Source organism: Hypanus sabinus, unplaced genomic scaffold, assembly GCF_030144855.1.
Source record: "Hypanus sabinus isolate sHypSab1 unplaced genomic scaffold, sHypSab1.hap1 scaffold_553, whole genome shotgun sequence".
NCBI lineage: Eukaryota > Metazoa > Chordata > Chondrichthyes > Myliobatiformes > Dasyatidae > Hypanus > Hypanus sabinus.
The window spans coordinates 121,879-140,305 of NW_026781414.1; the positions used below are offsets into that span (position 1 = coordinate 121,879).

The window sequence follows — 18,427 nt, forward strand, 5'->3', positions numbered from 1 at the left end:
GAATACAGAAACTGGTGATACCTGTGTGCATTGTTGGTGATGAAAAGTTGCTGGAGAATTTGCAAGTTGGAAGAAGTGGAGTTATATTTGGAAATCTGACTTTTTAAACATAATTTAGCAAACAATCCACATATGGACAGTATGCAAAAGCTTTGTTGAGAAAATCCTTCATTTCCGGTTACAAGCCTGCTACATAGGTTGTGTGAGAGTGCAGATGAACTGGACTGAACCCAGAGGAGATCAAAGTTCCTATTGACAGTGATTTGCTAGCTCATAAGATGAACACCTCTCTGTATAAAACTCACTGTGCACATATTGTCACTGGCAACAAAATGCACAGTACAAGATTTATGTGCACACTGGTTATTCCAAATTAGAGGAGATATTAGAGGGAAGGAGGGGAGACATCCAGTGTCCCTGATGCCTTCACAGACAAGATGTGCATTCAGCTGCAGCTTGTAACCCTGCACTTTAAGGTGTTGGACCTTGAGGTAGATGAATTCCACACCATCCGGCAGTTGGATGTGGTGATGGATGTGACATGAAGTGAGGTGAGTTGCACCTAAGGTGCAGGGCACAGGAAACTGTGTGAGAGTCAGGAAGGGGAATGCGGTTAAATGGTCATCATTGAATAATCTTGTGGCCATCCCCCACAACAACAGGTAGACCACTTTAGAAAGTGTTGTGGGGAGAATTAACTGGCAGAGGAAAATCAAAGGGGTGATAGGGGATTCGTTAGTTAGGGGGACAGAACAAAAGGCGACTAATATCTTAGGCTTGCTAAATGTAGCGTGGTGTGGGGGGGGGGCGATATGATTAAAATAAGTTGTAGGGGGAATGCGAGCCAGACTGACAGAACAGATAGTGGAGAGGGTGAATCGAATTGAATTGACTTTATTACATAAATACTTCATAAACATGAGAGGGAGAAAACTACATTACATCTCATTCTAAATCTGCAATGTGTAATTTATAGTAATTTATAATAGATAGTTTGTACATAGGACAGTCAAGATAACATCGAAATGCAATTGTATCTGCATGAATTAATCAGTTTGATGACCTGGTGGAAGATGACGTCCCAGGGCCTGTTGGTCCTTTTGCTGTGGTACCGTTTCCTGGATGGTAGCAGCATGAACAGTTTGTGGTTGTGGTGAATTTGGCTCCCAATATCCTTTGGGCCCTTTTTACACACATGTCTGTGTAAATGTATTGAATGGCAGAAAGTTCAGAACTACGGATGCGCTGGGCTGTCCACACCACTCTCTGCAGGTTCCTGTGATTAAGGGAAGTACAGTTCCCATACCAGGCAGTGATGCAGCCAGTCAGGGTGCTCTCAATTGTTTCCCTGTAGAAAATTCCTAGGATTTCGCCCCATCCCGAACTTCTTCAGCCATCTGAGGTGGAAGAGGTGCTGCTGTGCTCTTTTCACAACACAGCCGGTATGTACAGACAATCTGAGATGCCTGGTGACGTTTATGCTGAGGAACTTAAAGCTGTTCACCTTCTCAACCGCAGATCCAATGAAGTCAGTATCAACCGCAGATCCAATGATATCAGCCTGTCTCCATTCCTCCTGTCATCCACAATCAGCTCCTTTGTTTTGGTGACAGTGCGGGAGAGTTTGTTTTCTTGACACCAGTCAGAATAATTGCTGGCAGAGTCAGCAATCAAATGGTTGAGCATGGTGCGATGAATGTGCTGAGCTGTGTATGTCACAATGCAAGGAGCCTCGTAAAGGACAGGGAATTGTGATATTGTAGCCATTATTGGGACTTGTTTACACCCAACAGTCTGAGGAATTTAGAGGAACAAATTTGTAGAGAGATCACAGACCATGCCAAGGAACAAAGGATAATTCAGTAAGTGATTTTAACTTTCCATATATTGACTGGGACTCCCATACTGTAAAAGGACTAGATGGAGTAAAGTTTGTCAAATGTGCCCTTAGTACGTAGAATTCCCGACGGAGAAGTGTGCAATAAGCTGTTAGGAAATGATCCAGGGCTGCTGACAGAATTTAGTAAACATCATACCATGAGATTCAAAGTAAAGATGGAAAAATTGAGGTCTGGACCACGGGTTGAGATTCTAAATTGGAGAATGGTCAATGTTGGTGGTATCAGAAAGGATCAGACAAGTGTGGTTTGGGACAGGCTGTTTCCTGGCAACGGAGTATTTGTAAGTGGGAGGCCTTCAGAAGTGAAATTTTGAGGATATAGAGCTTGCATGTGCCTGCCAAAGTAAAAGTTGAAAGTTAACTGGTCCAGGGAACCTTGATTTTCAAGAGAAATTGAAGCCCCGGATATTTTGTTCCTCTAAAAGCCTCAGAATGTTGGGTGCTACTGAGATCCATTAATGACTACAAATCACAATTCCACACACTGAGCTCATCTGACTTTTTTGTTGTCATCTTCTGTTAGGTTCTAAAAGCTTCCGAATAGTTTTTGCTCTTTTGTTTGCCCTCTGTTTGACTTTGAGAAGCTCTGGCTTCTCATTCCAGCCACTGTTGTGTCCTCAATTTTTACAGTTCTTTGGGATATATTGATCACTCAACTCTTGCTTGCAATTGCCCTATCTATACTCTCATGGTATTCTATACTTCTAACAAGTCGTCAGTCCAATGTATAATTTCTTTGTGTATGTTTGGAGCCTTTTTTAGGTGCATATGATGATGAGGGGTAGTGATCGTGTGGATAACCAGAGGTTTTTTTTTCCCAGGGCTGAAATGGTTAAAACGAGGGCATAATTTTAAGGTGCTTGGAAATAGATACTGAGGCAATGTCAGGGGTAAGGTTTTTTTTTACACAGATAGTGGTCGGTGCGTGGAATGTATGCCAGCAGTGGTTGACAAAGCAGATACAATGGGGTCTTTTAACAACCTCTTGGATAGGTACATGGAGCATAGAAAAATAGAGGGCTGTGCGCTAGGGAAATTCTAGGCAGTTTCTAGTGTAGGTTAAATGGTCGGCACAGGACTGTGGGCCAAAGAGCCTGTAATGTGCTCTAGATATCTCTGTTCTATGTAAAGGAGCAAAGCAACTTCGGTTATTCGCTGATCCTCTATTACCACCCCGTCACTAAAGATGACTTAATTATCTCTGCTGGGGCCCCTACAATTTCTGCTCTTGCCTCCCACAGGGTCTGAGGGAGCTCCTGGCCATACCCTGGAGATTTATCCACCCTAATCTGCCTCAGGATGCAAACCACCTCCTCTGCTTTAGTGTGTACGGGGTCCACGATGTTAATGCTGCTTTTCCACACTTCCATTGACTTTGTATCCCATTTGCTGAGGAAACAGAGATGAAAGAAAATGAGGATCTCCCTCTCTGCTTTGTTTCCACACATGGATTGCCACGCTGGTCTTCCAGAGGACCAACTTTCTCCCTTGCAATACTTTTGCTCTTAATCTATCAGTAGAATCCCTTAGGATTATCCTTCATCTTTTCTGTGAGGGCAACCTCAGAATCAGAATCAGACTTTAATTGCCAAGTACCTGTACACACACAAGGAATTTACTTCCAGCAGATGTTGCCTCTCTGCTCATAACAATAATAATGATAAATATAAATGAAAATATAGATTATACATACAGGTAGTGCAATCCAAGTAATAGTTAGCCGACAGTTAACTGGCAGTCAACTGTTCAGCAAAGTGACCGCAGTAAGGAAAAAACTTCTCCAGTGCTTATTAGTCTTAGTCCGGAGGGATCTGAGGTGCCTTCCAGATGGAAGCAGTTCAAACAGTCCGTGCGCAGGATGGAAGGAGTCCTTTATGATGTTCCCCGCCCTCTTCTTCAACCTGGAAGAGTACAGGTCCACAATAGAGGGCAGGGAGGCTCCAATGATGCGCTCGGCATCTTCTTTTAGCCATCCTGATTTATTTCTTATAGCACAGAACACTAGAGGGGAATTCTAGGCAGATTCTAGAGAAAGTTATATGGCTGTCACAACATCTTAGGCTGAATGGCCTGGAATATGCTGTAGATTTCTATGTTGAACAACCAATTAACTTCTCTTCTTTAACCTGTGCAGGGTCCATGATTTTAATGCGGCTTTTCCACACTCCCATAGAATCTTTGTCCATCTCCTGAGTAAATAGAGATGAAAAATTATTTAAGATCTCCCCCATCTGCTTTGGTTCCACACGTGGATTGCCATTCCGGTCTTCCAGAGGACCAACTTTGTGCCTTGCAATCCTTTTGCTCTTAATCTATCACTAGAATCCCTGAGGATTATCCTTCACCTTTTCTGTGACGGCAACCTCATGCCATCTTTTAGCCATCCTGATTTATCTTTTATGTGTTCTCTTGCATTTCTTATACTCCATAAGAAACTGCCTGTCGATCCCTGTTATGCAACTCCATTTTGTGCTTCACCAGGGTCTCAATATCTCTTGCAAACCAAAGTTCCCTACATTTTCTATCTTTACCTTTTATTCTGACAAGGAGATACCCGCTTTGTACTTTCAAAATTTCGCTTTGAAGGCCTCCCATTTACCAAGCACACCTTTGCCATAAAGCAGCCTGTCCCAGTCCACAGTTGCCAGATCCTAGTGTTGATTCCAGGTGTTGATCGTGCCCTGAACACATCCACCCTTCCTACGCTGCTCCTTGTATTGAAATATACAGGGCTCAGCATATTCACTGCACCACACTCAACTTTTTCATTCCTGACTTTGAGGACTGTACAACATCTGTCTCCACAAACTCTTTCCACTATCTGTTCTTTTATTCAGGCTCCCATTCCCCCTGCAACTTTGGTTTAACCATCCTTACCCCCACCTCCCAGCATGCAGCTCTATCACCCCTTTGGCTTTCCTCACCCAGATCAATAAAAAGGAGGTGCATACCAGGTACAGGCAGATAGGAGCAAATGGGGTACTTATGAAATACAGGAAATTCAAGTGAACACTTATGAAAGAAATAAAAGAAGGCATGAGGTTGCCCCAGCAGACAAGGTGAAGGAGAATCCTCAGGGATTCTGCAGATATGTTAGTAGCAAAAAGATTGCAAGGGAAAAAAATTAATCCTCTGCAGGATCAGAATGATAATCCATATGAGGAGACAAAATCGATGTGGGAGATTTATTTTGCATCCGTATTGACTCAGGAGATGGACACAGATTCTGTAGAACTGAGGCAAAGCAGCATCAACTTCATGGACCCTGTACAGATTACAGAGGTGGAGGGGTTTGCTGTCTTCAGGTAAATTAGTGTGGATCAATCCCAGGGCCTGATAAGTTGTTCCCTAGGATCCTGCGGAGGACAAGTGTTAAAACTGTCTGGGCACAAGCACAGATATTTAAATAATCTTAAGTGGCAGGTGAGGTACTGGAGGATCAGAGGACAGCCGATATTGTTCTGCTGTTCAAGGAAGGCTCTAAATATAAACTGAGAAATTGCACATTGGTGAGCTTGACATCAGTAGTGGGAAAGGTCTTGGAATGTTATGTGCAGGAACCTGATATATAAGTATTTGGATCGATGTGGACTGATTAAGGATAGACAGCATGGCTTTGTGAATGGTAGGTCATGTCTAACCAATCTTATAGAGTCTCTCGAGGAAGTTATCAGGGAAATGGATAAAGGCAAAGCAGCAGATGTTGTCCACATGGACATTAGCAAGGCACTTGACAAAGTCTCATATGGGAGGTTTGTCAAGAAGGTTCGGTCACTCAGCGTTCAAGATGAGACAGTAAATTGGATGAGACACTGTCTTTGGGAGAAGCCAGAGTGTGGTAGCAGATGGTTGCCTCTCTGACTGGAACCTGTGACTAGTGGTTGCCACAGGGATCAGTGCTGGATCTGTTGTTGTTTCTCATCTATATCAGAAATCTGGATGATAGTGTGGTTAACTGGATCATCAGATTTGTGGATGACACCCAAGACTGGTCGTGTAGTGGACAGTGAGGAAGACTATCATGGCTTGCAGTGCGAACTGAATCAGCTGGGAAAATGGTTTGAGAAATGGAAAATGGAATTTAATGCAGACCAGTATGAGGTGTTGCACTTTGGTCTGACCTACCAAGGGAGGTCTTTCACTGTGACTGGTCGGGCACGGAGGAGTGTTGTAGAAGAAAGGGACCTGGGAATACAAGTCCTTAATTCACTGAAATTGGTATCACAGTTAGATAGAGACAGAAAAAAAGATTTCAGCCCAATGGCCTTCATGAACCAAAGTACTGACAAAAATAGATGGATTTCATGTTCACTTGTAGAAGACGTTGGTGAGGCCTAATTTAGAGTATTGTGTGCAGTTTTGGTCACCTGAATACAGGAAAGATGTAAAAGAAGTTCAGAGATTTCAGAGAAAATACACAAGGATGTTGCCAGGTCCGGAGGACTTGGGTTATAACGAAAGATTGAACAGGTCCGGACTTTATTCCTTGGAATGTAGAAGATTGAGGGGAGATTTGATTGTGATAGAGGGGCATAGATAGTGTAAATGCAAGCTGGCTTTCTCCACTGAGATTGGGTGGGACGACAACTGGAGGCCAAGGGTTAAGGGTGAAAGGTGAAACGTTAAGATGAACATGCGGGGAAACTGCTTCACACAGACAGTCATCCGGGTGTGGAATGAGCAGCCAGCACAAGTGGTGCATGCGAGCTCGATTTCAACATTTAATAGGTTTGTGTAGGTACCTGGATGGTAGAGGTGTGGGAGTGGGCAATTTAAATAGTTCAACATAAACTAGATGGCCCAAAGGGCCTGTTTCTGTGTTGTAACATTTTATGACTGTGACAAGAAACTGAAATAATACAAAAATTCACTCTAAATCCTTTTAACGGACGTGCGGACATCTCAGCAGGAATTTTTTATATGATGTTAAAACTGTGGCACTTTAAGTTAATGATACATAAAAGAAAATCCCAGTTGCATGAGGGAATAATACCAATGGAGAGAGTCAGAAATGGCAGAAATGCCCCATTCTTATAGAGACAGGAAGAGCATCAGAGAATTGATGGTCATTCCAGATACCAGCACTCTGCCCAGTCAGGAGATGATTTCTCTGTCCAACTTGTGTTTAACCTCACTGTAACAGTGTGATACCAGGTCAAACCTTGGTAACTCAAGTAATTTCAACTGAAATATTGTCCTAAACCCATTGATGGATTTTGCAAATCTTTTTACAGGTTAAAAACGAGAAGGAATTTGTCGCTGGGAATCTCAAAAACGACACGCCAGTTTTGCTGTCACTGTCTAGATATTTAAGAAGTGGAGCAAGGGATTCACTCGATCATCCTTCCTGCTCAGACTGTGGAATGGATTCACTCGGTCAACTGACCAACCGGCATACCCGTCATTTTACACAAGAGAAAGGCCGTTCACCTTCTCAGACAGTGGGAATGGATTCACTCGGTCAACTTAACTGAAGGTACATCAGCAAGTTCACACTGGGCAAGGCCACTCACCTGTTCTGTGTGTGAGAAGTGGTTCACTCAGTTTTCCCATCTGTGGACACACCAGTCATTTCACACCAGGCAGAGGCTGGTCATCTGCTGAATTTCTGGGAAAGGATTCACTCAGTCATCTGACGTAATGGCTCACCAGCGAGTTCACACCAGGGAGCGGCCGTACAACTGCTCAGTCTGGGGGAAGAGATTCACTCACTTGTGCAACCTACAGAATCATCAGCGAGTTCACACTAGGGAGAAGCCATTCACCTGCTCAGACTGTGGGAAGGGATTTACTCAGTCATCCAGCCTACTGAGTCATCAGCGAATTCACACTGGGGAGAGGCCCTTCACCTGCTCAGAATGTGGGAAGGGGTTCAGTCAGTCATCCCAACTACAGAGTCATCTGCGATTTCACACTGGGGAGAGGCCGTTCACCTGCTCAGAATGTGGGAAGGGATTCAGTCAGTCATCCCACCTGCAGAGACATCAGCGAGGTCACACTGGGGACAAGCCGTTCACCTGCGCAGTCTGTGGGAAGGGATTCACTGATTCATCCACCCGGCAGAAACATCAGCGAGTTCACACTGGGGAGAAGTCGTTCACCTGCTCAGAATGTGGGAAGGGATTCACGGATTCATCCTGCCTACTGGTACATCAGCGAGTTCACACTGGGGAGAAGCCGTTCACCTGCTCAGAATGTGGGAAAGGATTCACACAGTCATCCCACCTGCAGAGACATCAGCGAGTTCACACTGGACAGAAGCCATTCACCTGCTCAGACTGTGGGAAGAGATTCACTCAATCTTCCACCCTACAGGCACACCAGCGAGTACACACTGGGGAGAAGCCGTTCACTTGCTCAGTCTGTGGGAAACGATTCACTCTGTCATCTACCCTACTGGTACATCAGCGAGTTCACACTGGGGAGAAGCCATTCACTTGCTCAGTCTGTGGGAAACGATTCACTCTATCATTCCAACTACTGAAACACCAGCGAGTTCACACAGGGGAAAGGCCGTTTGCCTGCTCAAAATGTGGGAAGAGATTTGCTGGATCATCCAACCTACAGAGACACCAGCGAGTTCACACTGGGGAGAAGCCGTTCACTTGCTCAGTCTGTGGAAAGGGATTCACTCAATCGTCCCAACTACTGGCACACCAGTCAGTTCACAATGGGGAATGGCCATAGTTATGAATCCTCGGGTTTCGTTTGCTTTGGACTATCATTTTAAGAGAGAGAGAGAGATTAAGAAGGCGAATCAGTCTGGCTTGCAGCTTGTTTACATCGCTCACGGCTTGTTTTGTTTTAACCAAGGACACAGACACTCAGAGTCATTCGGAGACGAAGGAGGCAAAATGGAAGGATCGAAACAAGGGAACCAGTGGCCAAGGGTCACTGTTTGGAATTTCCCTATGCCCACAAGGGTGGGTTAATTATCGATTCAGCGTACATGAAATGTGTGGTTGTTACCTTGTTTGATCCATAGGAGTGGATCTAATTTGGGGTACCCTGTGAAGACTGCTGATGTGTTAACCCTTGCCTGGGTGTGGTGTGGTTATTCACTTGAAGCAGATACCCCTTCTGACAAGTCACCTTCGGTGATAAATTATACGTGGGTTTGGAACGACGACAAATAAAATTTACAGCGACTGTTCTCTCGTTTTACAGCCATGGAACCTGTGGAATTCGACATAATTGCATTCTCTCAACATTTACCATGGATTACAAATATCTCTCTCATCACCTATTCTGTGGTTGAACTGAACTTTCATACTTTGCCATCTCAAGATTCCAAGCCTTGTTTCCCCCGAGCTCAATAGTTTGGGAGTTTTATTTACACACATATATACACATAACACTGTTAACTTTTGTTTATCTTGCTTATGTTACTGTATTACAAGTAGATCCTAATAAAGATAGTTTTAACATCAAAAACAGACTCCAGGTATAGTCTATTGCTGCTGGTTCATTTCTAAAACGTTATGATTCGTAACAAAATTGGGGCCTGCATCCAGTATATGAACAGATTTGGGGGTGTATTCATTAATTATCAACTTCATCCCTTTTCATTTATTTGTGTGTGGAAAATCAGCAGCAATGGATGCTGATAGCTGTCTGGAAGCACCAGCCTCTGAGGCATTAGAGGACGCCAGAAGGATTGAGTTGTTGAGCCTTGCTAGAAGGGTAAAACTTGCTAAGGTGAAATTGACAATGAGGAGGGCACAGATGCAGAGGATAATAGCTGAACATTATGTATTTGTTGGTGCGTTTAAAGTGGAGGAGTTGGAGGTGTTTCCTGAAAGTAAACCTCGTGAGCTTGAGCTCCCGTACAAGTGAGAAAAATTAAACTGGCTGCGGAAAGGCAGAGGCAGTTTGAGGCTAGAGTGGCAGAAAAACAGAGAAGAGGCAGAAAAATAGAAGGAGGAAACAGAAAGACAGAGGCTGTTCGAGCTGCAAAAGATAAAGAGGTTGCAGCAAAGGAGTCTAGTGTTAGTCTCTGGTGATAAATTTGACGAGAGTTGGGAAGTTAAATTGGTCTCTCCATTTGATGAGGCAGAGATTGATAAATACTTTCAGCATTTTGAGAAGATTGCTCAGAGTTTAAAGTGGGTTGGCCTCTTCTCATAAAAAGTGTAATTAAGGGGAATGCTCAACAAGCCTATTCTGCTTTGACAATTGATGAAGCAGCTGATTATGACCTAGTGAAACAGGCTATGCTCAAAGCTTATGAGTTGGTCCCAGAATCATACAGGCAAAAGTTTAGAAATTTGAGGAAATCTGTGAACCAGACTTATATGGAATTTGCTTATGAGAAGTTTGTGTGTGTGACCGCTGGTGCACATGTAAAAATGTGAATGATGATTTAACAGCTTGAAAGAATTGGTTTTAATTGCAGAATTCAAAAGGTGCGTCCCTGATGACATAAAGACGTATGCCTGTGTTCTGTATGTTGAAGCACCAAAAAACCCACAGGGTTCTGAACATTCTATGGAAGCTTAGTTAAAGTCTGAGGGCTCTGACCGTGTTAAGAAGGGATTTGATCATTTTATGTCAGATGGATTTGTATTAGTAAAGGAAGAGTGAAGCCCATTTCCAGTGAAAATTCTTCGAGATTAAAATTCTTTGAGTTACTGGGGCTTCTCAGCCACTTATATCAGACAGTGCTCTAAAGTTTGGTGATAAGTCTAACACTGGTGAGGTAAATCTTATTAAAGGCCTTGGGGGCGGCATGGTTTCTGTGCCGTTGCACAAGGTAACTTCACAGACAGGGCTGTTTCGGGACCTGTTGAGATCGGATTAAGCTCCAGTTTACCGGTGGAAGATGTTACTTTGCTGTTAGGGAATGACCTGGCAGATGGTAAAGTTGTTCCTGCAGTGAAGTTAACAATTAACCCAAGCACTGACAACCCACAGATGGATTTTAACATTTATCCTTCCTGCACAGGAACTCGAAGTATGGCTAAAAAGTCTGCTGACGCAGACGAGTTTATCGCAGAACAGAACCAAGACCCTGAGATTGAAGCTTTAAAAGAAACGGCTCTCTCAGATGATGAGATTAAGAAAGTGCCAGTAGTATATTATCTCAAGGATGGAGTGTTAATGAGGAAGTGGGCCACCTGCTACACCAGCGAGTGAGGAATGGGAAAGTGTTCACCAAGTTGTAGTTCATTAAGTTTATAGGGCTGAAATTTTAACTTTGACCCACCATCTACCCTCAGGTGGCCATCCTGGAGTGAATAAAACTGTAAACAGGATTATGAAATAATTCTACTGGCCTAATCTGAGGAAAGATGTGACCTTTTGCAGAACCTGTCACATTGGTCAAGTTGTGGGTAAACCTAATCAGGTCTTCACAGTGCCCCACTGCAGTTTATTTATAACTGCATTTGGTAAACCCTTTTCCAAAGTTATAGTGGATTGAGTTGGCCCATTGCCAAAGACTATAGCTGGCCATCAGTATCTGCTGACTATTATGTACACTGCATTCAGATTCCCAGAGGCAATACCTCTCAGAAATATTAAAGCTAAAATTGTGGTGAAGGCTCTTACCAATTTTCTTATTTTAGTTGTTTTGCCTAAAGAAATCCAGTCTCATTAAGGAAGCAATTTTACATCTGGATTATTCGAGCAGGTAGTTTATGAACTGGGAGCTTAAAAAATTACATCGTCTCGTACCATCCAGAATTACAATGGGTTCTAGAAAAATTTCATTCTACCCTCAAAACAATGATTACGACATAATGTGTTGCACACCATCTCTCTCTCTCTCTCACTCCATTCTTTGTAAAGGCTTGAAAAATACATCATCCGACGCACGCACGCACAAGCTGAAAAAAGACATACTGTGTTGAAAATGGAAAAGTCTGGGATGAAGGAACATATTTGCTTTTGTTCGCAGTAAGAGAATTGGTCAGGAATCAATGGGTTTTAGTCAATTTGAATTTGTATTTGGTCATCGAGTGAGGGGACGTTTCTCCTTGTTAAATGGAACAGTGGATTGATGCGGATGTGCATGTTAACTCGTTAGACTAAGTTTTGAAGTTCAACAGTGAACTACGTCAGGCCTGTAGTCTAGCGAGATAAAGCTTAAAGATTTCTCAAAACAAAATAAAGTGTTGGTTTGCTAAGCGGGCTTGCGAAAGAAAATACCAGGTGGGGGATAAGGTGCTGACTTTATCTCCAATGTTGACAAATCCACTTCAGGCAAAACTCAATGGACCGTGTGAAATAGTCGCTCAAATTAATAATGTGAATTATGTTATCAAAGCACCCGACCGACGTAAACTAACACAGGTGGTACAGATAAATATAATAAAGCCTTATTTTGACAAGCAGGCACCATCTTTGAGTGTTGTTGTCAAAACATATGAATCTGGCAACCCTGAGAATGAAACAATCGACTCGTCTGAGACCTTTCACAAGCCAAACATTGTCCAAGTTAGGCTAATGAACTCGGTTGTTCTAGAAAATATTGATAACAGGTTGGCTCATCTGCAGCCAAAGCAACAACAATAGCTGAATGAATTAATTCTGAAGGTTAAAGATGTATTTCCCGATGTTCCCAAGCAGACCACAGTCGCAGTACATGATATAGAGATTGGTCAAGACAAACCGATTAAACAACACCCATATTCACGAACGTAGAGAACTGTAAATAGGCTGAGCAGGAAATTGAAAATATGCTGGAAAATGGTATTATTAATCCTTCAGCATCAGATTGGAGTTCACCCTGCGTTATTGTGCCCAAACCTGATGGGAGTGTTAGATTTTGCACTGATTATAGGAAGGCAAATGCAGTAACGAAAACAGATGCCTATCCTATCCCTAGGGTGGATGATTGCATCAATAAGGTTGGAAAAGCTGAATTTCTTACAAAGTTTGATCTGTTGACAGGGTATTGGTGTGTTCCATTGATGGAGAGAGGTAGAGAAATTTCTGAGTTTGTGACACCTTCTGGGTTGTATGAAAACAATGTCTTGCAGTTTGGAATGAGAACTGGTCCAGGAACATTCCGGAGAATGAATGACTCTGTAATTCGTGGGTTGGAACACACAGATGCCTTTATTGATGACTTAGGCACAGGGAGTGACACTTGGGAAGAGCATATCTCTGCAGTAGAAAAGCTGTTTGACAGGCTTTTCCAGGCCAGCCTTACAGGTAACTTGGCTAAGAGTGAATTTGGGCATGCCATTGTGACCTGTCTTGGCTATGATGTAGGTCAAAGCTCCTGTTCGGGCAAAAGTCCAGGCAATTTCTCAAGTTCCTATTCTGACTGCTCAGAAGGCTCTTCGGAGGTTTCTGGGAATGGATGGATATTATTGTAAGTTCTGTAAGAACTGCTGCTATCGCTCTTCCTCTGACTAATCTCCTGAAGAAGGTTGAAAAGTTTGTTTGGACCGAGCCTTGTCAGGAGGCATTTGGGCGATTGAAAGTTATTATGTGAGATTAGGCCAATCAATGTAGTGCTGTCAGCAAATTTAATTAGCCGATTGGAGCTGTGGGTGGCAACACAAGTCATGGGTGCACAGAGAGTAAAGGAGGGGGCCAAAGTGACAACCCTGTGGGGTATGTGTGCTGAGGGTCAGAGAGACAGAAGAGATGGAGCCCACTCTTACCACCTGCCGGCGATCTGACAGGAAGTCCAGGATCCAGCTACACAAGGCAGGGTGAAGGCCGAGGTCTCTGAGCTCCTTGTCGATACTTCACGCCTTTGTATGGCTACTGCTCTGCCCATGACTGCAAGGAACTGCAGAGAACTTTGGAGAGCAGAGAACATCGGAGAAACAAGCCTCCCCTCCATGGACTCTCCCTACACTTCCCCTCCCTCAGAAAAGCAGGCCTTGTACACAAAGAAGCTCATAACCTGGACATTCTTGCTGCAAACCCGCTCCCACATTGGCGGAGAGATACAAAAGCCTTAAAGTGCGTAACAGCAGGCTGAAGGACGGCTTCCTGTCTGCAGTTATAAGCCAAATGAATGATAAAATGGACTCGACCACACAATGTAACTCGACGTGACCCTGCACCATATGTCTATCTGCACTGCACTTACTCTGCAGCCATAATGCGTTGTTACAGTTATTGTTTTTATCGTATATCAGCTCGATGTACCGTTGTAATGTATCGATCTGTGTGGATGGTACATCAGGCAAAATTTTCACTGTATCTCTGTACATGATGATAATAAATAAATTTCCATATTTTAATTGTGTGGAAATATTAGACAGACTGAGCTTCTGCTCTGGAAGCTCAGAAGGAAACTGAACTGTTGTCATTTCTGTGGAAAGCAAATATATGGAAAAGGCTTCAATCTCACATTACGATCTGCGGTAACTGGGATCAGGTGACCGGTGGTGGGTCTCCCATATCAATATCAGAATCAGGTTTAATAGCACCGACATGTGTCATGAAATTCGTTGTCTCTGCGGCAGCAGTAGAACCTAATTCTTAACAAAAGATTTTAACAATTGAGATTTAAAGTAAGAATACATATATATAGTGCAAAAATAGAAAAAATAAAAATGTAATAAACTATTTTAATTGTGTGGAACTATTTCACTGACTGGGTGTTGCTTTGGAAATTCTGAACTGAAGCTGAACTAAACTTTACACATTTATGAGAAGCTCAGAGAAATACAAATGGCTAAATTCTCACATAAACGGGTCAGACACCCAGAAACATCGGCTGCACTTCAGCACGTCGAAACAGTGAATGAAACATGCAGAAAATATTGTAGAAAAAAAAACATTGTCCACACACAACGAGAGGACGTGACAGATCCGGATCTCACTGCCTTGTCTGAAGGGGCAAAAGGTGAAGCTACACGTACATGTAGAGCAGTGACCCGCAGATGCTGTAGATCTGCAGAAAAACGTGAACAGGAAACGGGATCACGTGACGGGTGGAGGGTCTCCCACCTGATCCCACCTATGCTCCTCTCACCTCACACACTGCCTGACCCATCCGCCGCGTTCCCCACATTATTCCATTTTTACACCAGATACATGTCTACTTTTCCACAGTATGTCTACCCCGATCCGTTTTCGTCTACCTCCAGGTCAAAGAGTCCCGGGCTCGATTCCCATCGTAATCCCGGTCCTAATTCAAGCCCAAACAGGAAGTGTTCACGTTTCATTTAAATCAGTTCCGTGTTTATAAACACTAATTTCTATTCATATTCCTCCTGCTTCACTGGACAGGAACACTGAACATCAAATGAGAAACAGCAAGAGGTGGTCATTCAGCCCCTCTAACCATCAACAAGATGGCGGCTGCTCTCCCATCTCAGCCACGTATATGTGTGATCCTCATTTCCTCGATCACTTCGGTCTCCACACATCTGCCGGCCTCTTTTCTACGTGAGGACGATCACTGAGTCTTCACCGCCCTCTGTGGATGGGATTTACAGACATTCACCACCGTCGGAATGGAGACTTTTCCTCTCATCTCAGTCCCGGACAATCCACCCCCTTTTTCAGAGACTGGGATCCCTGGTTCAACGGTAATGATGTTGTGAATTTCAATGTGTTCACCTCTCAGTCCTCGACTCTCTAAATGACATTTAGAGTTATCACATTTGATCTTTCTTCAAGTGATGACCCCACCACTCCAGGGATCAGTTAGGTGAATCTTCATTGCACTCTCTATAACAAATACTCTCTCACCTCTTTGTTCATCCTATATGGAAGGAATTTCCATCTACTGCAGCCCCGTGTTGCCCCAAACACTCACCTCACACCCCTGTCACTATTTCCACCTTCCCACCTCCCCCCTCACCTGGATCCACCTCTCACTCCCCAGCTCCTGCCCCATCCCCACCCCTCACCTCTTTTCTCTGACTATTTCCCGTCCACTCTCAGTCCAGAGGGAGGGTCTCGGCCCGAAATGTTGACGGTACATTTCTCTCGACAGATTCTGCCCGACCCACTGAGTTCCTCCGGCAGTTTGTTCTTTGCTCTGTCTAACCCGTGTTAGCATGGGGAGCGGGATTTTACATCATATTCCAGGGTTAGGGTTAGTAGACCTCTCGGTGAGACAACAACATTAACCGCGGGTTTCATCACTGAATCCAGTGTTGTGAAATGTAAAGTCCCCTGTTATGTGTCCGGCTGTGTCGTGTTGTTGGTGGAGTGGGCAGCGTGGTGTTTGTCTCGATTCGGGTCACAACACCAGAATTGCCAGCGGGGTCCACACACAGTGTATTAGTCAACAGAAAACCTTTCGTCCCTGCAGTCTTTGTCTCCTGGTAAACTCAACACCCTGACAGTGTGGACCATAGATACCCCTTCCTCTCAGAGTCAGGGGATCATTCAGACAGCTGATTGCTGAGAGGAATTATATTTATTGGTCATTAAAGTTCACCCAGATTCTATTTGACGGATTTGATGTGGAGTTCTGGGTGTCACAGTGAAAGGGCCGGACGGCCGAACTCTCTCCGTTGTCCAAACATCCTTCCAGGTGAGGCGACACTTCACCTGTGAATCTTCCGGGGTCGCCTGTTGTGTCCGCTGCTCCCGATGCGGCCGCCTCCACACTGGTGACACCGGCTCCTCCGCAGATGTGCCGGGTAGGAATATTTTTTAACGGGTGTCGATATTTTTCTTCCCTTTTGTGCGGGAGGGGTGGGTTTTGGGGGTTGATGATCGGGATGCCGTCCTTTTTGATGCGGGAGGTTTGGAGGGAGTTTCATTTTTTTTTCTCTCTGAACGATTTTCATGTTTTCTTTGTTTCGTGATTTTCTGGAGAAGAAAAAAACTCAGCGTTATTTACGGATACCTGCTTTGATAATAAATTAACCTTTGAACTATCCACTCCGAGCGGGACTTACTTAGTTAGTCACTCAGACAGGAACAGTCTGTGAATGCTTCCACCCAATTCACCAGTTCCCCTTACACCACAGATATATCTGTCCAGATACTCCCCACACAAGACAGGCAGGAGCCAAAAAGATTTACTACATGACAGACCCAAAAGACAAATTACAAAATAGTCATAATGGCTTACACAGGGAGAACAGACAGAAGCTGTCCTATCTCTACACATGAGTGCACAAGGAGATAAGCATCCTGAAACCCTAGCCAGCCACCCTCAAGAAGAAATATGGCTCAGCATGGCTTAGTACATCTGTTGATCATCAGCAGTTTCTTTCAGAAAAAACAGGCTGTTATAGTTTAACGAAGTGTTAACCCTTTTACATACTTTAACATTCCATCCTTTAGATCATTACATGATCAACAAAGCAGTAACATTTTGCAAAGAAATCAATCAAGTACAGCGTTAACTTCTCAGTGGGTAAAAGCGGCATACATCAGTAATTATAACAATGATATGTACAACCATTTCGACATAATGCAATTTCGTGCCCCACATATTACCGACAGGTCTTCGAAGATCACCATTTCGACCCTTCGGTGAACCCGTGTAAATCCTGGCCTACTCTCTTGATGCTGTCAGTCTCCTTTGCAGTGTGCTCGGAGAGGGATGTAACCTTAGTCGCCTCATCAGGGATATAGGTGCAGCATTCTGTGTCAATAATAGCACAGGTTCCCCCTTTCTCAGCTGGGATAATATCTGAAGCCGTACGATTCTGTACGACTGTTTGCCGGATTGCAATCATTTCAGTGGATATTTCTGTTACTTGGGCCTGTGTTTCTGTCAGGGCCCCTGCAGTATTTTGGCCAGCTCCTTCAAGTGCTTGTAGCCAAATTGATTATCTCTCGTGAATTCCTGGCTACTCCATAGGAGAGAAAAGCGATCATCCAAAATCGCTCAGTCTCAGTTGTTCCTCTCGGCTGCTGGGCACCTGCGGTTCTGGCCAGGATGCATGTTTCCCAGTATATGAAGTTCAGTTTGGTGGGGGCCTGAGATTCCATTCCTCAAAACACTGACAGCCACAGTCATCTTTGACTGGACCACAGTTTCTCACTCTCTTCCCCTGGCGTTATTTGAGGAAGCCCAGGCTGAGAGTTCCTCACTCTGGTTGAGCAGGATTACAGACATTGGAATCATAGTTTTACCTAGCAGGCCCCTAGTTCTACCGGTTTGGCAAGGTGTGACAGAGAGACAGAAAGGTGTTAACATGGGGGCCCCCAGAAAGACATAAACACGAACACCTCTGTTACATTCCTGTAACGGTTTAAATGAACCAGCAGCAATAGACCACACCTGGTGTGTGGTTTTGATGTTAAAACCAATGTTTTTATTCGTATCTATTTATAATATAACAAATTAAGCAAACTAATCAAAAGCTAAAAATGTTATGAGTACACATATGTGTAAATATTACTCCCAAACCACTGAGCCCAGGGAATACCAAGCTTAAATCTTGACATGGTAAACTATGAAAGTTCAGTTCATCCACGGAATCAATGACGAGAGAGAGAGATTTGTAATCTAAGGTGAATGTCAAGAGAAGGCAATTACGTTGAATTCCACAAATTCCACAGAGGTAAAACAAGATAACAGTCGCTGTAGGTCTTATCCGTCGTTGTTCTAAATCCACATACGAATTATCACCAGAAGCAGCT

At 43.8% G+C, this 18,427-nt stretch overlaps 1 protein-coding gene across 1 annotated transcript in view; it reads left to right on the forward strand.

Moving 5' to 3' along the window:
* LOC132389386 (gastrula zinc finger protein XlCGF26.1-like) overlaps nucleotides 1-10,421 on the forward strand; it is a 56,987-nt gene extending 46,566 nt beyond the window's left edge. Inside the window, exon 2 of the mRNA XM_059961913.1 lies at nucleotides 7,651-10,421. Within this exon, the coding sequence (XP_059817896.1) occupies nucleotides 7,651-8,587 (937 nt within the window). The 3' untranslated portion in view covers nucleotides 8,588-10,421. The remainder of the gene's footprint in view (nucleotides 1-7,650) is intronic.
* Nucleotides 10,422-18,427: the final 8,006 nt, after the last annotated feature.